Below are 21,514 nucleotides of genomic sequence, written 5' to 3'. Positions count from 1 at the left end.
ATTTGTCTGCGAGACACAGGTGAATGGCAGCCTGAAATTACCTGTTCTATAGCTGAATGAGCTGCAATCAGTCGAAAACAGGGATTGTGACATCAGCTCTCCAAGATGGTGGCCGCTGGCTTCCTCTGTGGTCTGGTGTGGAGAACCAAATTGGACCGCTTCCTTCCCCGTCTCAAACCCAGAATTCAGCCCTGAGTACAGTGATTGCACAGCTGGCAGGAGCCCACAGAATCCACAGCGCTGTATCTTTGCGTTGCTATCTTGTCGTTTCCCAGCGCGCGCTGCAGATTCTAGCCACGGGGCGATTTGCTGAATAAGCAGTGTGACCCTCCGTGTGGACAAATCGCTTGTGTTTGAACCCCCGTAGCTGATCCTTGTGTGATTAAAATCCTTCCACTAGGTTTTGGAGCATCCTAATTTTGCTGGAACTTCCTAACAAGATAGCTTTTAGCTGATCTAACTCGTCATTCTCCTGCACAGTGATGTGGTACACGGGGGTGATGCACTCCCTTCGCCGCCATCTTGTTCCCAAAAGTAGTGTTCTAAGAAGGGGATTGTGTTGATACTTCATAGCTGTAATGTGTTACTGGGGGAGTCACCTTTTTGTTTATTTTGTAGCTACCTTTATTTGTGTCAGTTTTCCAAGCCTGGACAATGAGGAGGCAGATTTTTACTTTTTTAAACCATGCCCATATTACCCAGCTTCTTGCCTCTGTAGTGGTAATGGCATTGTATGTAGTAATAATGGAAACCACCTGCTTATGTATCTGGGCTGTGAGCTTCCCTGAAAACTGGGCCTTTGAAAGACTCTCTTTGTCCTGACAGTTCCTGGCACACAATATTGAATGAACTCATAGATGAGTCATTGAGATTACTCACTGTCTAATTTTTACCAATCTGAAACTTTTTCTCCAGATCAAAGTTGACGTTAGTGAGCACCTCCTGTCGTCTGGCCTGCACATGCTCAAAATCCCAAGGCTTGTAAGCGCTTTAGACTCCCATTTTTTGCTGGATCAGGAAGAACAACAGGGCAAGTCATGTATATACGTGTCAACATCCGCCAACTTGAACGTTCACGCAGAGCCTTAGGCCTTGCTTTGAACTTCTTACAGAATCTCCGGCCCCGCCCTTAGAAGCAACTCTCTGTAGTAGCTGCAGTGGGAAAGTGTGATGTTCTCCTGGGGCATCCGTAAATAGAATGCAAAATAGTAAACATTAATCATGGATTTCTCAATTTTGGCACTCACAGAGTCTAAAAGAAGCAGTCTCATATTTAAATGAATTCTTAGCCGTTGAGATTACCTCTATTGGTGTGTAATTGTGTTGATGTAGGAATGGCCAACAAGAGAGTCATTTTAGAGACTCACTTTCAATCTGTGTGGCTTTTCCTAAGTCTCTTAGTTGTTTCTGGGTTTTAAAATTGCTAGATGGGTGTGCCTTCCCCAGGATTTCCATACCTGTGCAGAACTGCTGGCTTTTGCAGGGCTTTAGGCCCTAGGGCTAGAGAGTCTCCTTTCTCTCTTACTGCAGTAAGCTGCTTTATAAAGTACCTTTAGCTTTACAGTATTTAGCTTATAGTTCACAATTACTTTATTAGCTCAAATGTAGAGGTTACTGCTAAACTCATTGCATCCCTAATGGAACCATAACACACATAAGGCAGCTTTCCTCTATACAACCATGGAGGTGGTAAACACTTTCTAGGGAGGATTGAAATACATCTTGTGACTTGAAACTGGAGTTTCCCAGAGCACCTTCCACAGAGGAACCAGACTTGCATAAAATGCACCCTTCACCAACGTGTTGTGAATGAAAGAATGATGTTCATGTTTAGGTAATGCAGAAAACCAACCAACCAACCAACCAATCAACCAACAAAACAACTTTGTGAGGCCCTAAGCAACTTAGTGAGACCAGGTCTTGAAATAAAATAATAATAATAATAATAATAATAATAATAATAATAATAAGGGGCTGGAGTTATAACTCGGTGATAAAGCGCTTGCCTAGCATGTGTGAGGCATGGGGTTCAATTCTCAGCACTGCATATAAATAAATAAAATAAAGATCCATCAACAACTAAAAAAAAATAATAAATTAAAAAATTAAATACTGATGTGGCTCAGTGGTTTAATCCCTACTACTAGAAACCAAACCAAACCAAAAACAAAACACACACATACAAAACAACAACAAAAAATAAAAGAACTTTGCCCTTTACTACAACTTTATCTTAAATTTTTAAATCATATAATTTTATCAAGTTAATATATAAACACTTTGAAAAATAAAATAGTACTAAAAAGCAACAAAACCAGCATTCCCTTCTGTGCTCAATGGCATCTATTTACAACGTAGTTTGGTATTCACTTTCTCTAACTAAATAATATGCTTATATTATGGATTCTTGATTAATCAATTTTTGAAAATAATGTTTACTTTCTATTATAGTCAACAAGAATTGCTCTTATAGCTCACCTTATCTCAATATGAATTCAGCACAGGAATTCTTTTTTGAATCCATATTAAGTGATTAGGATGGCTAACTAAGCATGTTAAAATGGTTACAATTCCTTTCCTGTACATTTTGTTTTTCTTTGAGTTAAAAATTACATTTGTTCTCATTAGCTTAATTTTCTTGAGCATCTGACTATGTTTATTCACATATTCCAATTGCTTCTCAATGAATCTTTCAATCAAATCATGATCCCTTCTATGTTTTCTTTCCTGGAAAAGGCCCCTCCTGGAATGCTCAACTTACTTCTAGTCTCTAACTCTGCTGTATACTTGTCATTTTAGGACTTCCCTCTTAATATAATATGGGGAATTCTCTTGCCCTCGCTCCTATGTTGAATCTTATGTTCTGAATTCCTTGTCTTATTTATTTTTGGCTTAAGCCCTCTTTTTCTCTTTCTTTTCTTTTCTTTTTTTTAAGAGAGAGAGAGAGAGAGAGAGAGAGAGAGAGAGAGAGAGAGAGAGAGAAATTTTTAATATTTATTTTTTAGTTTTCGGTGGACACAACATTTTTATTTTTATGTGGTGCTGAGGATTGAACCCAGCGCCCCGCGCATGCCAGGTGAGCGCGATACCGCTTGAGCCACATCCTAGGCCCCTTCTTTTTCTTTTGCTGTAGTATATCCTCTAATACCTTACATGAAAAACTGACTTTATTCTTTCATTAAATTTAATTGATAGTTTGGTAGGTTAAAATTGATGGGTGAGAGGATTGGTGATATAGCTAAGTTGGTAGAGTGCTTGCCTTGAATGTACAAAGCCCTGGGTTCAATCCCCAGCATCACATAAAAAATAATCAAAATAAGTGTATGCTGTCCATCTACCACCCAAAAGTAAAAATAAACAAACAAACAAATAAATAAATAAATAAAATGTTACCAGACAATTTTAAAAAATTGATGGGTGAGAGAGAATTGGGATTTGGGAATGGAACCACCATTTGACCCAGCTATCCCTCTCCTCAGACTATACCCAAATGACTTAAAAACAGCATACTACAGGGACACAGCCACATCAATGTTTATAGCAGCACAATTCACAATTCCTAAACTGTGGAGCCAATCTAGATGTCCTTCAATGGATGAATGGATTAAAAAAATGTGGCATATATACACAATAGAATATTACTCAGCAATAAAAAAGAATAAAATCATGGCATTTGCAGGTAAATGGATGGCATTGGAGCAGATAATGCTAAGTGAAGTTAGCCAATCCCACAAAAACAAATGCCAGAATATTTTCTCTGATATAAGGAGGCTGACTCATAGTGGGGTAGGGAGGGGGAGCATGGGAGGAATAGATGAATTCTAGATAGGGCAGAGGGGTGGGAGGGTAAGGGAGGGGGCAGGGGATTAGCAAGGATGATGGAATGTGATAGACATCATTATCCAAAATACATGTATGAAGACACGAATTGGGTGTCAACATACTTTATAAACAAATAGAGATATGAAAAATTGTGGTATATATGTGTAGTAAGAATTGTAATGTATTCTGCTGTTATTTATTTTAAAATCAATTAAAAATAAATAAATTTTAATTTTATTATTTATTTGTATTTTATTTTTATTTATTTATTTATTTTTAAAGAGAGAGAGAGAGAGAATTTTAATATTTATTTTTTAGTTTTCGGTGGACACAACATCTTTGTTTGTATGTGGTGCTGAGGATCGAACCTGGGCTGCACACATGCCAGGTGATCGCGCTACCGCTTGAGCCATATCCCCAGCCCATGTATTTTATTTTTTTGCGATACTGTCAGGTGGATCTGGGGGCACTCTACCACTGAGCAACACCCCAAGTCCTCTTTATTTTGATACAGAGTCTTACAAGGTTGTTCAGATTGGTCTAGAATTTGGGATCCTCCTGCATCTGCCTCCTCAGTTGCTGGGATTACAGGTATGTGTTATTTCACTGAGCCATTTTTTATTTTTAATTATGCATATTTATGAGGTACAATGTGGTAATTCAGTACATGTATACAATGTATGACGATCAAATCAGCATACTTAGCACTTCCATCTTCTTAAATATTTATCATTGTTTTGTGTGGGAGCCCATCACATCATGTGACCAGCGTTTTTCTCTCCTGATGGGTTGAGGCACTGTTGGTCGCTCCCCGTGATCTGACCACTTTTAAGTAGCTGAAGATGGTAGCCCCCATCTTGAGAGTAGTAAAAATGCAACCAAATGTGTCTTCATGAATAGGCACGCTTTCCTGCAGCCCCATGGGTCGAGTTACGCTCACCTGTTCCTTTATGATATCACCCCTTGCCCTGTTTGGGATAGAATGTTCCATGGAAACACCTTTTGTGTGTCCCCTTCTCTTACTCTGCCCTTGGGTGTGGCCTATCCAGGTGTCAGTCAACCTGCTGACAGTGGACATCATGAAGCTAGACTCAGCCCCTTGAAACCTGACCCCTTGCCTCATTTGAATAGCTTCCCTCAATAAAAGGGGTCAGCACAGGCGCTCTTCCTCTCTCTTTCTGAGGATCCTTAAGGTCAGAGGAGCTGTCGCAGCGACCCCAAAGAAAAAGGTCTCTTGTGTGGTTATTTCATGTGGCCCAGTTCCCTTGGAGTGACCCTGACTGTGAGGAACATGACAGTTTTGAGAATCTTTGAGCTTTTGAAGCTCTTTCTTCTAGTTCTTTATAAAGTAGACAAACAATTGTTATAAACCATAGTCACTCTAAAGTGCTGTAGAACACAACTTACTCCTCCTATGTATTTTGGTTCCCATTAATGGATCTTTGTCAAACCCTCTCCCCTTTCCTAGTGATCACTATTTTTCTCTCTAATTTTTTCTCTTTGTGGTTCTGGAGATCAAACCCAGAGCCATACACATGCAAGCACTCTGCCATGAAGCTATATCCTCAGATTTTATATTTTATTTTTAAATTTTGAGATAAGAGTCTCACTAGGTTGTATATACTGGCCTCAAATTCATGATTATCCTGCCTTAGCCTCCCCTCCTGAGATTATAGACATGAGCTGCCATGCACAGCTTTACTTTCTACTTTTTGGAAATAAAAAATTTCAGTTTCCACATATGAGAACATGTGTTATTTGTCTTTCTATTCTAGATTGTTTCACTTAACATCCTTCAGTTTCATTCATTTTGCTGCTAATAAAAGTATTTCATTTCTTTTTAATGGCTGAATAATATTCCACTGTGTGTGTGTGTGTGTGTGTGTGTACATTTATCTGTTGATGTTCTTATTGGTTGAATCCATATCTTGGCTTTTGTGAGTAGCGCTGCAATAAACCTAGGAGTGCAGATATCATTTTAATATACTGACTTCATTTTCTTAGGATATATACCCAGAAGTGGTATAGTTGAATCATATGGTAGCTCTATTTTAGTTTTTTTGTGGAGCCTCCATACTGTTTTCTGTAATGACTGTTATAATTTACATTTCCACCAACAATGTAAGAGTTCCTGTTTCTCCACAACCTTGCCAACATTTATCTTTTGCTTTGGCTTACTGATTATAGCTATTCTAACTAGAGTGAGATGATATCTCAATGGGGTTTGATTTGTATTTTCCTGATAATTAGTGATATTGAGCATTTTTTATATATTTGTTAGATATTTGTATATCTTCTTTTAGGAAATGTGTATTCAAATCACTTGCCCATTTTAATTGGATGATGGTGATGGTGATGATTTTGCTCTAGAGTTTTTTTTAGTTCCTTATATATTTTGGATATCCATCTTCTTTTGTACAAATAGTTTACCGCTATTTTTCTCCCATTCAGTTGATTGTTTCCTTTGCTGAGAAGAAGCTTCTTAGTTTGATATTATCCCATTTATCTATCTTTGCTTTCGTTGACCATATCATTAAGCATTTTAAAGGCATTGCTCCTTGTATTCTATCATCTGAGGATGCTATCAGAAATCTGATACCATTTTGATTTCTTTGTATGTGACAAAAGTAGATGCCCTTATTTCCCTGTCTATAGCTTCTTCACAAGACTCATTCCTTATGTGTGAAAGATTCTTACTTGAAGTGCTCACAAAGCTCCATGTAGGCCTTTCTTTAGTCCTAGGAGTTTGATGTTTTGATGCCTTCATAGTAGCCCTCAAAAAATGAGGAAAGGACTTAGTGGTTAGTCTTCTTTGGGTGGGACAACTTTGAGGTGTGTTTTCCATAGTTTCCCAGAGTCCCGTGGGACTTAGCCTTAGTTGCCCACAGTAGCACCTTGTACATTAAAGATTCTTTTTTTCCCATGTCTTACTTACCATTTCTCTATTAATATTTCTTTTGGATCATATCCTAGACTTGTACTCATATCCTAGATTCAAGGTATGCTTCTGGTAATACTTAACCTAAGACAGGAACTGCATACCACTTTATTTCTCTTTTTCCCTTGATGTTTGAAATTTCACAATTATGTGATTTCACTTTTTGTGTGTGTGTACTCCGGATTGAACCCAGGGTGCTTAACCACTGAGCCACATCCTCAGCCCTTTTTTAATATTTTATTTAGAGACAGGTTATTGCTAAATTGCTGAGGCTACCTTTGAATTTGCAATCCTCCTGCCCTATCCTCCCAAGCCACTGGGATTACAGGCATGTTCTGTCATGATCAGCTGTTTTTACATTTTTTAAATCCATAGAATGGGTCATTCAGTTGACCTGTTTAATTTGGATCTTCTCTTGTAGAAGTGTTTGATTTTCTTATAATTCTCTTCTCATTAGGCTCTTTTTTCTTTTAGGATATCCTATGTTAGTATGGGATCTTCTCGTTTTCTTATTTTTTCCTAAGAAAAATCAAAGGATAACTTTTTTCATGTGTTTATTTCACCTAGGATAAGGTATTATATTTTAATTTTTTTATCATTTGTTGTTTATGTTAAATGATCCTTACTTGAATCTTCTAGTGTGTATATATATATATATATATATATATATATATATATATATATATATATACTGGGCACTGGGGGTTGAAACCAGGGGTGGCTTATCACTGAGCAATTTTTATTTTTATTTTATTTGTTATTTTTCACTAAGTTGCTAAGGGTCTTGCTAAGGTGCTGAGGCTGGCCTCGAACATGCAATCCTTTTGTCTCAGCCTCCTAAATCACTGTGATTATAGGTGTACACCATTGCTCCTGTCTCTTTTAGCATATTTATTTATATTGGTTTTTATTTTGGGCTATCTTGTTTATTCACTATGTGTTTATCTTTTTTTCCTTCTGATTGTTACATTTATAATATTATTTTCTTAATCTATGAATGTTATTTTTTCATGACCTGACATCTGTGTTCAAAATTGACATATTATGTTTCATTCATTGATCTGGTTCTGTCTTTGATGTAGGAAGATTTCCACGTATGTCTAGTAATCCTTGACTATTCATTCAGATTGAGGGATGAAACACTAAAGCTGATGGGAAGTTTGTGTGTCTGTATAGAGTTTGTTGATTGGCCAATTTTACTATGGTTGAGGATTGTAGAAGTTTTTTTTTTTTTTTTTTTTTTTTTTTTCGGTGGTTCTGGGAATTGAACCCAGGCCCTTGTGCATGTGAGACAAGCACTCTACCAACTGAGCTACACCCCAGCCCAGAAGTTTTTGTTTAATTCATCTCTTTTCATCAATATCCCACTTTGTACTGTGCTAAGTATTCTAAGCCAACAACCTCTCTAGTTCCATATCTCCAGAAATTAAGCTTCTTGTTTTCTGTAGGGTTGGGGAAAAGGAAAATCACTTGGTTTTACAGAGTTGTGGTAGAACTAGTGTTAGAGAGCTCCTTCGACCCATCTTTCAACCAATTCTCTTCTCTTTAGACTTTCATCTCACTCCCTTCCTAACTAGCAGTACTAGTATTTCTAATTCCTGGTGTGGCCCCCAAATTCTCATCTTTGGTTTTTCCTATGTATAGACAATAAAAAGAAATGGCTGAATAGAGGAAATTATCATGCAGAAAACATTCCAAGATTTATAATACCAAATATAGATCTGATTGCTATATCTATGTCCTAGTTTAGAATTTTTTTTTTTTTTGATGTTAAACTTGTCTTTTATTGCTCTGGGCAAGGATTCCATCACTCCAGCCTACTGTTAAGGTATTTTGGAAGCAGACTTATTCCAAATACATAAATAATTCCTCTCGTCTTTGTTCAATGGTTGCACAGGGATGCGGGGAGTAGCTCAGTAAAAAGTAACTGATGCTTTTCCAATAAGATTTTGCTTTAGGGTTCATAAAAGTGGTATGGTAGGTATATGTCCCACCAGAGTTTGTAAATTTTCCTTACATACCCTAGAATTAAACATATTGTAAATACTTTTACAAAAATTACCATTTTAAAACTATTAAAGTGTGTAATTCAGTGGCATTAAGTACATTCACTTTTTTTTTTTTTGGCAATCATCACCATCTATCTTCAGAATGCTTTCAGATTTGCAAACTGACATTAAACAATTGCTGATAGCCCCCTTCCCTATCCTTTAACCACCACCATTCTACTCCTAGACTACTTTTGGACTGTTTCTCTTTCACTTAATAAGAAAGTCTACTGCTGACCAGTGGGGTTGCTTCTCTACATGCAAGTTTTCTTGCATATAGTTGATTTGAGTTTATTATAGAGAAACAGGTGGAGACAAACTGGATGTGGGCCTTCTATCCGAGTCTCAGCAGCCCTGCCATGGATCTGCCCGATTCTTTCGCATCAAAAAGTTGATCTTTCGAGCCATTTCCATGTTGTAGATCCGCCTGCAGGTTTCATAGCTTTCCCGCTGTCGCTTGCGGCAAGGTTTCTCATAGTATCTTCGTCGTTTAATGTCCTCAATGAGCCCATCCATGCTGAGGATTCTGTTCAGGGTTCTGTATGCACCTTCCACGTTCCCTTCGTGTACCATCACAGTCCTGGCAATGAACTTCAGGTGCTTTGCCATGACCTTGGATTTAGGTCTTCACTCTTCAGGACCCGAGAAAACGGGGGAAACCAAGGGTAGCCAGGCTTCGCCACCGAGGTCGCCGGGCGCGGGGGGACGGCCTGGGCAGGGGCGCGCCGCAGGTCCAGCGACCGCTCACGGGACAAGGAGTCTGCCGGGCGTGGGGGAGGGGCCGCCGTGCAGACCGGCCCTCCCCAGGCCCTCCGAGGCTTCCCGACCGCGGAGGGAGTCCCTCACCCGGCACCCTCAGAACGCGCCCGACCCCTAGTTTAGAATTTCATCATCTATTACCTGAACCTCATTTCATAGATTATATCCCATTTAACCTTAGTGTCCTGGTCAGTATTAATAGATATTTTACAACAACAACAGCAACAACAGTGATGCTTTGGTCTAATAAGTTGGGACACATTGGGTCAAACCAGGTTCCAAAAGCAAGTTTATGTGCTAATTTGCATTATAGCTCTCCAAGTACTAGGGATTGAACTCAGGGGCACTCAACCACTAAGCCACATCCGAAGCCCAATTTCACATTTTATTAGAGACAGGATCACACTGAGTTGCTTAGCGCCTCACTGTTGCTGAGGCTAGCTTTGAAGTCATGATCCTCCTGCCTTAGCCTCCCAAGCCGCTGGGATTACAGGCGTGTGTCTCCATGCCTGGCCACTGGTCTTTTTCTTTTGAGGAGTTTCAATGTTCCCTGGAACACATTGGGCACTTCTGAACTGGATCATTATTTTTTTTAGTTGTTGATAGACCTTTATTTTATTTATTTATATGTGGTGATGAGAATCAAACCCAGTGCCTCACACATGCTAGGCAAGTGCTCTACCACTGAGCTACAACCCTAGCCCTGAACTGGATCATTTTAATAACTTCCTAGTGGACTCTTCTCTATCTCCAGTCTCTTTTATCCTTGGCCTATGATTTACATTGCTTTTATTTCTAACTCACAAAATCAGTTCTGATACTTTAGTTCTCATAAACTTGAATACATTTAACCCATACTCAAGACCTGCAAGACCCTCCATGTTTTGAATCTAACAGACTTTCCTATCCACTCTTCCTACATTTGTTTCACGTGCCTGCGCTTTTCAGCTTAATTAACCACAAGTCTTACTTAAGGCTGGTAGGTAACTGAAAGGCCCTGCTCATGCGCTTCCTTTATCCTGAATGCTCTTCCCTTACCTCTGTTTATCCTCCCTGAAGCCTTCCCAATTCACTTCCTTCCCCAGTTGCCACATGTTAGGTTGGGATCTGAAATGTCCCTCAAAAGTTCGTGTGTTGAAGGCTTGCCCCTTATACATCAATATTCAGAGGTGGGCCTTTGGGGAAGTGATTGGATCATGAAAGCTCTGATTTCATGGATAGATTAATCCATTGATGGGTTCATAATTGAGTGGACTATTGGAAGGTGGCAGAAACTGTGGGAGGTGGGGTCTGGTTGAAGGAAGTATGTCACTGGGGGGGTATTCTCTGGAAAGGTATATTTTGTCCCTAGACCCTTCCTTTTTTTCTCTCTCTGCTTCCAGGAGGTGAGTAGCTTTGCCCTACCCTGTGCTCTGCCAGGATGTTCTACCTTACCTCAGGCCCACAGCAAGGCAGTCAGCTGGTCATGGACTAAAACCTGCAAAAACATGAGCCAAATAAATTTTTCCTCCTTTAAGTTGATTTTTCTCAGTATTTTGTCACATCGACAAGCCACTGCACACAAGCTGCAGCGGCTTCCTCCCTCCTCTGTGCTTTCACCATTTTGTTTGTGGCTCAGATTTTCTGCATTCAGCCTTTGAGCTTATTGTCTCACTGTAGAGGTCAAGTCCCCTGAGAGCAAGGCAGTGTCTTCATCTCACATTTCTTATGGTGGCTAAATACTCAGTGATGCTCATTCTAAAAGAATCGGAAATTCAATTACTCTTGGTGGGTCTCGTTTAAACAATAAGAGGTAGCTACAGTTAACATTATGGAGGAATTGATTTATAAATTTCTGGGTTGTCTGGGCATCTTATTCTTTATCTACACTTTAGATGGTTTATAGCATCTTCACCCCTTATGAACTGGGATGAAAGGAAACCAAGCATAAGATTACTATAATATTTGTGATATTTGGTAATTTTTTTAAAATTAAATTTTGGTTAGAAAAACATGCTAAACTTGGGGTGTTAGATTCCATTAATTTTATTCATGCTATTCTTACCTCTAATTGGCATAGATAATCAAGATAGAATTGTATGTTGCCAGATGCATCTATTGTTAATTAAGCCACTGAGATATTAACTCCAAACCCTTATTGACACACTGAATGGGTATACTGTGACAACTGAAAAGGGATCTAAAAGTAGGTTGAGTTTACCTTTTAAAGTCTATAAATATGAAGGTTATAAATTAAAACAACCACAAAAGGGGCTGGGGATGTGGCTCAAGTGGTAGCGAGCTCTCCTGCCATGGGTGCGGCCCGGTTCAATCCTCAGCACCACGTACAAACAAAGATGTTGTGTCTGCCGAAAACTAAAATGTAAATAAAATATTAAAAAAAACACACACAAAAATCTGATTGATGACTTAAGTCAATGTGGTTAACTTTGAAGTAGAAAAATTTACCAGGAAGAAAAATTTTATGCTATTTAAAAAATGTTAACTAAGGTCAGGGCTTAGAACCATGAGAAAAATTTACCAGTGCATTCCTTTGTTATTTTGGATATAGAACTTGGTTTTATTTTTTTGATGCAATACTAGGAAAATTTTGGAAGATACTGCCATTTTTACTTGAAAATGAGAATCTGGTATTTCTGTATTTTATCATTTTCAATAAAACTTATTAAGTGTTTCGAGAAAAAAGCAAAAGCAGAGACTTGGGGATATAGCTCAGTGGTATGGTGTTTGCCTAGCATGCATAAGGCCCTGGGTTAGATCCCCAGCTATGGGGTGAGGCTGGGGGTCAAAATGCAAAAGTAGAAGCTCATTCACAATATAGAATGCCTGTATCTGTCCAGGCTGCTCACTCCCCAACTCCAAAATGTGGGCAGTGAGAGAAGAGGCCTCAGTTACTCTGGCAAGCTAGCCGGCCTTGCTTCTTGAAAAGCTTCCTTCTTGATATCCTCTTTCCTGCTATCTGCCTTAAAGTCTGTGGCCTCTCATCGCCTGTCTCTTGTTGGCTCCTCTTCTTCCTAACTTTCATGTCGAAGCTGGAGTTTCTTGGTCTTGGTTCCAGGATCCCGATCTGGGATCCAGATGTGTACTTGGATCACAGGCACCTCAAGCACATTATGGCCATATGGCTCCTGCTGTCTTCCTCCTGCCTCTGCATACTTTACTTCGATCAGATTTTACCTTTATTTATTCAATAAATATTGACTGAATGCTTAATATGTGCTTAATGTCCCAGTTTCAGCAAAGCCTTGTCTGATGTCCTAGATTAGATCTGAGGCACCCTTATTATTAGGTAAACTATATCCTTCCTGTTGGAGCATCCACAATATAAATTATGTGATTTTTTTTTTCCTTAAGTTGGTTACAGAGACAGAGGACTGGGGCTACTCACGGGGAGGCCTATGTCCATGGAAGTCCCCAGGCAGCCTCAGCAGAGGAGCAGAAGGAAATGGAAGATAAGCGACTAGTCTAGAGAAAGCTGAATAAGCAAAATTAAAAGCAAGGTTTTCTCACCTGAGCCAAAAGCCTGGCGGCTGATCTTTTTTTAAGAAAATGATTGCAGAAAGGGTAAAAATATTTTAATTCTGGGGATTACAACATGGCAAAAGCAAAGATGAAGAACAAGCAACTTCCTCCGGCAGCCCCGGATAAGACAGAGGTGACTGGTGACCACATTCTCACTCTATAGGACCTTCCTTAATGGAAACCATCCCTTGTTAGCAAGCTGGCTGGCTGATTTAAAGAGCTGACCTACATAAATTTACTAATTTCTGCAATTTCTCCTTAATATGTTACTTATTTTCTTTTTGTTTCCTTTTTCTTCACTAAGTCATTTGAGACTGATGGCTTTGTAGGTAGCAATAGAATGTATTGCTATTTTAAGGGAATATACTTGTGTAGAGGTGATGATTAGTTCTAACAGTGCACTAGGAAAAGGACATGTTAGAGCAACATAAGAAGTAATCTACTTGAAAATATTTGTATATATTTCCTAACTCTTAGTGTTACAATTTGTAATGTTTTGACTTTTCTTGCTTAATCTTGATTGTAGCTTTGTGTGTTGCTCTTATTTAATGTAACCTTTGCATTGATTTCTTCTGTCGAATTTTCCATTTGGATTTTCCAAAACAGAAGTTTAAGACCTCAAGTTAGTAGAAAGGTCACATAATGCAAACACACATAGAAAGACTCCAAAAGATTTGTGTAACTATGCTTGAACTTGAATGGCCTTGAACCTGTTTCAGCTTTAACATTAGAATTTTACTTGGCAATATTTGCCCATTGTGGTGTAACTTGCAGGACTTCAGTGCTTAACAGCTGCTATTGAAGCTAGTACTCCTATTTAGTTCTGTAGTGTTGGATACCTTTTGTTGTTGAAGATGCAAATGAAATATGCCTGTGCATTGACTGTTGAATTCAGTTTGGGCCATTTTTGCACAAACAATAAGAAAAAATCTATCCCTCATAAGAGCCACAAGAACAGGGTTAATGCCTATTTTTCATGATATCCCCAAATGCTTGTTTCACAGTAGATACTCAATAAATGTTTGTGGAATACATTTAAGAGGATTATAATGGAAGTATTATAAAAAGTATTTAATGGAATTATTTGTAACCTAGTTGAGGAAAGACAACATTTTCACTTGTAACAGTTATTATGAAGCAGTGCTGATAGAGAGGCGGTTAGACTTTTTTTTTTTTTTTTTTTTTTTATACCAGGGATTGAGCCTAGGGTTACTTAAATGCTGAGCCACATCTCCAGCCCTTTTTATTTTTTATTTTTGAGATAGGGCTATGTTGCCTAGGGCCTCACTAAGTTACTGAGGTTGGCTTTGAACTTTCCATCCTCCTGCCTCAGCCTCCCAAGCTACTGGAATTATAGGCATGCATCACCATGCCCAGCAGTAATTAGACTTTTAAAATCCTATCTGATCCTCAGACTCTATGACCTTAACATGCAAGTTAATTTAGAGTACTCTGTACACTTGGGTAATGAAAGCAAAGGCATGCTCAAGTTGGGTATGGTTAATTTGGGAATGTTTTCTAATCCAAATAGATAAATATGAGCTCAGTGTAAAGTAGTGTTTCTCAATCTGGTTACTACAGACATTTTGGGGCCAGATAATTTTTTGTGTGGGGCTGTCCTGTGCATGATACAGTATTTAACAGCATTCCTGGTTTCTACTCATGAGTTGCTTCTAGCAACCATCTGTTCTGACAATCAAAAATGTCTTTAGGGGCCAGGATGTAGCTCAGTGTTAGAACACTTGCCTGGCAAGTACAAAGCCCTGTGTTCAATCCCCAGTACAGGTGCAGGGAGGGAATGCCTCTAGATATTGCCAAATATTCCCTGGGTGCAGAATCACTCCTGATGAGAACTGCTGATTTAAAATTGAGTGAGTAATCCCAGCGGCTCTAGAGGCTGAGTCAGTAGGATTGAGAATTCAAAGCCAGCCTCAGCAACAGTGAAGTGCTAAGCAACTCAGTGACCCTGTCTCTAAATAAAATACAAAATAAGGCTGGGGATGTGGCTCAGTGGTTGAGTGTCCCTGAGTTCAATCCCCAGTTTAAAAAAAAAAAATGAGTTGAGTTGCCTGAGGGAGAAGATTTCTGGGAGTTAAAGGTGTAGAAGTACTGAATTGGGAATGAAGAAATCATGTTTAAGAGATGGGAGGATTCTCTGGTTGAATGCAGAGTACTAGGATATAAACTTGATTAAGCTGGGTAAGAGAGCTGAATTCTGTTTTTTTTTTTTTTTTTGTTCCAGGGATTGAACCCAGGGCCTTGTGCATGCAAGGCAAACACTCTACCAACTGAGCTATATCCTCTACCAACTGAGCTATATCCCCAGCCCCTAAAAATTCTGTTTTTAAAAGAGTTGTTTTGGAGGTTTTGGAGCATTGATTTATGAAAATTGCATGTTCTGTGGAAATAATAACCATGAAAGACAAGGACAGCCTGCTGATGAAATAAAGTGACAAAATGATCTCCCTGGAGAATGGGTGGAGCTCTTTTCTGGGATGGATGCCTCCTACCTGTGCCCTGATGGCTCCCCAAATGACCCTTCTCTCCCACATCTTGTCAGGGGTAGAACAAGTCTTACCTAGTACAGTGTGCCCAGCACATTGATAAATTTAATTAAATGAACTCTGAGCTGAGCTGATCTGAACAGGATAAAGGAAAAATCCTACCTAGAAGGCAGATATGAATATTTTAGTTTGTTGGTTTAATGAATATCCCACCAACTACTTGAATAACGGCAAATCAGACACTTGCTTTTTTAAAAGAAAACAACTCCCTTGCTATGTGAGGTGATAAAAACCTGTAATCCCAGCAACTCGGGAGGCCGAAGTAGATGGATTACAAATTTGAGGTCAACTTGTGCAATTTAGCAAGGACCTGTCTAAAAATTTTTTTAAAAGAGCTGGGGATGTAGCTCAGTGGTAGAGTGCTTGATTAGCATGTGCAAAACCCTGGATTTAATCCCTCCTAACACAAAACAAAATGAAACAAAATAACAACAACAACCCTCCCTAACCACCACCTTGCTAGTCTTCTGAATTTTCCTACTTTCTGATTTCTATCTTTATCCCAAGTTAGAACTCAAAGATGAAGGTGACAATTTCTGACTTAATTACTTATGACTCTTATTTAACTAATTTTACATCTTTTTAAAATCAAGGGGGTGATGTCACTGAAATATTTATTTATTTATTTATTTATTTTTTAGTTGTAGTTGGACACAATACCTTTACTTATTTATTTTTATGTGCTGCTGAGGATCGAACCCAGGGCCTCACACGTCCTAGGCAAGTGCTCTACCGCTGAGCCACAGTCCTAGCCTGGAATCATTTTGTTTTTAAAACATGAGTTCTCTTCATCATACCCAATGTAAGTATAATATTATTTTAAAAAAATATGCATAACAAAATAGTTTATGTTTTCAGCCTTTTTATTTTTTGGTACAGGAGACTTAACCCAGTGGTACTTAATCACTTAGCCACATCCCCATCCCTTCTTATTTTTTACTTTGAAACAGGGTCTTGCTAAGTTGTTTAGAACCTCGCTAAGTTGCTGAGGCTGGTCTTGAACTTGTGTTCCTCTTGTCTCAACCTCCTGAGTTGCTGGGAATACAGGCATACACTACGACGCTTGGCTGTTTTCAGCTTCTTGACTTTTCTTGTGTGTTTACTGTGAGCAGAACATGGTAGGTGCTATCAGAAAAATTGATAACTGACTTTTGGGAAACTGCTTATTTTTCTGATGCAATTCTTGCTAAAACATTCTTGGAACTCTTCATTATTTATTCATCTAACAACTATTTATTAAGGATATATTTTATTTCAGGCAATGCTGGGAACATAGAAAGGAAAGGTGTAAGCTTGTCTTCCAGGAACTTGCTGAATGGTAGGCTCAACCTCCAACCAGACAGTGACAAACGCAGGAAGTAGGTGCTGTAGGGAGGGGTATGCTAGGACTTGTGTCCTTTTTGGGGGAATTGAAGGAAGCATGAAGAAGAAACAGTGGGGCGATTCTTGAAAGATGAGCTGGGATTCATCAGGAGGAGCAGCAGAAGGAATAATAGTTCTTCTATTTAGGCACAGAGGAATGGGAAAGTACATTTCACAAAGAGTAGTAATAGTTCAGTGTATGTGGGGGAGAGAGGCCAGAGTACAATCATGAAGAACCTGTCCTGTCCTGATGAGATGTGTCCTGATAAATTATGGTAAGATTCTTGGAGGATTCTCTTCAATAGCAATGAGGAAGAATGGGTTAGGGGACAAGATAGGAAGATAAGGGAAGAGGCTAAAGCAGCTCATCTGTTCAACATGGGTAGATGCCTGAGAGTAACTAGCCCCTCCCCCTCAATTTCTAGAGGGAGTCGAATAACTTTTATAGTGTTCAGAAATGTGATTAAACTATGTGACACTATGTGTCATGGTTTGGGTCTTAAATGTCCCCCAAAATCTCACATGTTGAAGACTTAGTCCCAATGCAACAATACTTAGAGGTGGGACCTTTTGGAAGTGATTGAATAATGAACTCATGACTAGAGTAATCCATTTACAGATCTATAGCTTAAGGGAGATTGTCATCAAAGTGAACTCATTCTTTGCTTCCTGGCCAACATGAGGTGAACAACCTCCTCTGCCAGAAATTCCTGTTGCCATTGTCTGCCTTACCATAGACACCAAAGCAGCTGGTCCAAACATGAATTGGAATTTTAAGCAAAAATAAACCTTTCATCTTTTTAAGTTGTTAATGTCAGGTATTTTGTTTCAACAATGGAAAGCTGACAAACACTATAAATATATATATATATATATATATATGGTTTTGCAAACTAACATAACTACATTATGCCATATATATATATATATATATATATATATATATGGCATAATGTAGTTATGTTAGTTTTCTGTTACACTGATCAAATACCTGAGATAATCAACTTAAAAGGAAGAAAGGTTTATGGTTTATAATTTTGGAGTTTTCAGTTTATGGTTGATTGACCCCATTACTTTGAACCTGTGGCAAGGTAGTACCTCATGGTGGGAATGTGTGATGGAGAAAACTGTCTACCTCATGGAGGCCAGGAAGCAAAGAGACAGGAAGAGGTCAGGATCCAAATATCTCACCCAAAGGCACACCCTGAATGACTTAACTTCCTCTCACTAGACCCTGCCTACTAAATGCTCCACCAGCTCTCCACAGTGCCACAGGCTAGGGACCAAGTCTTTAACACGTGGGCCTTTTTTTTTTTTTTTCTAACTGACCAAGTCATTCTTTCAAGTGTCTCAGGTTTGCCTTGTTAGGATCTGCCATTTTATACTACCCACACAACCTCATTCTTTTTTTTTTTTTTTTTTTTTTAGAGAGAGAGAGAGAGAGAGAATTTTTAATATTTATTTTTTAGTTCTCAGCGGACACAACATCTTTGTTTGTATGTGGTGCTGAGGATCGAACCTGGGCCGCACGCATGCCAGGCGAGCGCGCTACCGACTGAGCCACATCCCCAGCCCACAACCTCATTCTTACCTAGTTAAAAAGCTGGCTATTGTTACCCAAACTTGGCTCACCTGCTACCACTGGCTATTCCTGTTTGTTAACCATAAATCATATTTGTACTTTTAGTTAAAAAAAAAAACCCTCATACTGCACTTCTAGTTTATAAGAAAAGAATAACACGTTTTGTCCCCTGAAAGCTTTTACTTAATTTTTAAATTATTTTTTAGTTGTAGTTGGACACAACACCTTTATTTTATTTATTTATTTTTATGTGGTGCTGAGGATTGAACCCAGGGTCTCAAACATAAGAGGTAAGCGCTCTACCGCTGAGCCACAACCCCATCCCTCACTTAAATTCTTTTCAACTCAAATGACCCAATTATTACACCAATCCATTCACTTACTACTCATTACCCTGTGCTCCAAATATGGCAGCTGTGCCAGTGCCAAGTCACAGAAAGAACAATGTGACATGACCTCTGTCCTCAGAGTCTGTGTGATCTGAAAAGAAATGTGCCTACATGTCTCACAGAAAGGCATAATTAAGTTTAAAATTACATCAAGTGCCACCCTTTGCCAGGTGCTGTAGGAGTGGTAGCGTAGGTCACATAGAGTCAGCCCTTGATGTTAGGGTGGAAAAAATATGAGATTCCTCTCGCCTACTCGGAAAGCCAGCCTCAGCAAAAGTGAGGCACTAAGCAACTCAGTGAGACCCTGTCTCTAAATAAAATAAAAAATAGGGCTGGGTATGTGGCTCCGTGGCCAAGTGCCCCTGAGTTCAATCCTCCCAGCCCCCAAAAAAGTTAATCATCCCTGGGCATTGTTACAAATGCCTGTAATCCCAGTGGCTCAGAAGGCGAAGGATCACAAGTAAACTTAGCAAGGCCCTAAGCAACTTAGTGAGACCCTGTCTCAAAATAAAAACTAAAAAGGACTGGGATGTGTCCCAGAGGTCAAGCACCTCTGGGTTCAATCCCTAGTACAGAAAGTAAAAAAAGAGAGAAAGTTAATCATCAAGCCAGAAATGTAGGAATTATCTTATTTTTGCTTACACTCAGTATCAAAAAAATTATAATTCTAGGGCTGGGGATGTGGCTCAAGCGGTAGCGCGCTTGCCTGGCATGTGTGCGGCCCGGGTTCGATCCTCAGCACCACATACCAACAAAGATGTTGTGTCCGCCGAAAACATTAAAAAAAAAAAAAAAAGTCATCCTCTTGCCTCAGCCTCTGAAGTAGCTGGGACTACAGATGTGTCCCACCATGCACAGCTAAGAGCAAGGACTAAAACTTCATGGGAGGCTGGGGGTATGGCTCATGGGTAGAACACTTTCCTAGCATGTTGTGAGGCTCTGGATTTGGTCCCCAGCACCACAAAAACAACAACAAAACAACTTTATTGAATTTGGCTTGAAGGACATTTTGGTAAATTTGAGTAAATGGTTTCAGTGCAGGGTTGAGAGAGCACTCAGAATTTGTATATTTTGGAGGGGTGACTGGGACTGTGTCAAGATACCTGGAAAGAGGAGTGGCTATAGGTATCACCACAGCTATTAAGTACTTAACAGCAAGAGGACAATAGCTTGGTAATTTTTTTTCTAATTCCCAAAAGGATTTGAGTCAGCAAATGGGGTGGGGAAGGGAGTGCAGGAGGAAGTTGAATGGGGTCAGAAGATTGGCTGAGAGTGTTTGGAGGATGTAGAAAGTGGAGGTGGAGGGAGGGGAGACTTTTTAGGATTTGTAACAGAAGGTGATATCTACTGTCTAAGGGAGGGAGTAGCCTTATAGATTAGAGATAACTCCAGAGGCTAGAAGGAAATGCAAGATGCTAAGTATAGGATCCTGATATTTGTGAATGAGGGAAGGCTCATAAAGATTCTTTGGAGGATCTCAGAGTATTGGTCCAGGAGAGGAGAGGCAGAACAGGAGGGTTTGAGAAGCTCTGAAACTGTTGTGGAACAAAGTGCTAGACATTTAACAATTGTTTCTTCTGGTATAAAAAACATACAAAAATTGGTAAATACTAGTGTTTGTTTTACCCAAATAAGAACTATTTGCTTCACCCAAATGCAAAAATATATAGCAACCAGGTACTTAATAAATGCTGCTTGAATTAAGTTATATTTATTAGATGTGAGTTAGGCATTGACTTAATTTATGAATACAGCTATGTAGCTCTGTAGGAGTGTGTTTCTTTTAAAGGTATGATAGTTTGCATTCTGTTTTTTTCTACACACAAACCCAGAACTAATTGTGCCACTAGCTTTTACCCAAGGCTCCACTTTTCAGAGGCCAGAGCATTGGGCTAACATGCTTTCCTATGCCCTTTTCCTCTCTGGGAAGAAGGCTGGAGGTTGGGTGGTCTGCATAGACTTAGGTTGCTTCCAAAATCTCATCACTTAATCATTCAGGGCTGAACTTTGCTCAGACACAGATTACTTCTTATTAACATGTATTTGAAAGACAAACTGAGAAACTTGAGTGAAGGTCCTGGCTTTCTTACTGGACTGCAATCAGTGGTTGCCTCAGCCCTGGATAACAAAAATTAGGCTTTCATACAGGTGTGCCACATACCTGAACTTGGAATCCTTTTCTCTCCCACCTCATTCATTCTTCTACTTACCTTCAATGCTCAGTTCAAGCACTATTTCCCAGAAATCTTTTACAGTCCCAACCTGATGCTCTCTAGGCTATTCAGACAACAAAAATACCCTTTACTGTGGCTGGTTAATTTGTCTCTCTTCCCTAGTAGACTGGGTACTTAATGAAGGCAGATCTCAGTCTATCTGCCTTGTTATTCCTAACATTTAGTTCATAAACAGCACCTGATATTTCTAAGTGAATAAAGCGTTATCAATCATGAAAGTTTTAAAGTTTAAGCAGTTGGCTATTGAACTTAGAAATTCTCAACGTTTAAACAGCAATCCATTTATTGCGTCAG

The 21,514-nt window shown here is 39.2% G+C and overlaps 1 protein-coding gene and 1 pseudogene across 1 annotated transcript; one reads left to right on the top strand and one right to left on the bottom strand.

The window, feature by feature from the left end:
• Positions 1-8,843: 8,843 nt before the first annotated feature.
• LOC113200641 (small ribosomal subunit protein bS21m) lies at positions 8,844-9,510 on the bottom strand. The gene has a single exon (XM_026414141.2). The coding sequence runs from the start codon at positions 9,415-9,417 to the stop codon at positions 9,154-9,156; it is 264 nt and encodes an 87-aa protein (XP_026269926.1). The 5' UTR covers positions 9,418-9,510; the 3' UTR covers positions 8,844-9,153.
• Positions 9,511-12,590: 3,080 nt separating this feature from the next.
• On the top strand, positions 12,591-13,300 carry LOC113200581 (cAMP-regulated phosphoprotein 19 pseudogene; annotated as a pseudogene).
• The last annotated feature ends 8,214 nt before the right edge of the window (positions 13,301-21,514 follow it).

Source organism: Urocitellus parryii, chromosome 6, assembly GCF_045843805.1.
Source record: "Urocitellus parryii isolate mUroPar1 chromosome 6, mUroPar1.hap1, whole genome shotgun sequence".
Lineage (NCBI taxonomy): Eukaryota > Metazoa > Chordata > Mammalia > Rodentia > Sciuridae > Urocitellus > Urocitellus parryii.
This window is presented reverse-complemented; position numbering and strand designations above follow the sequence as displayed.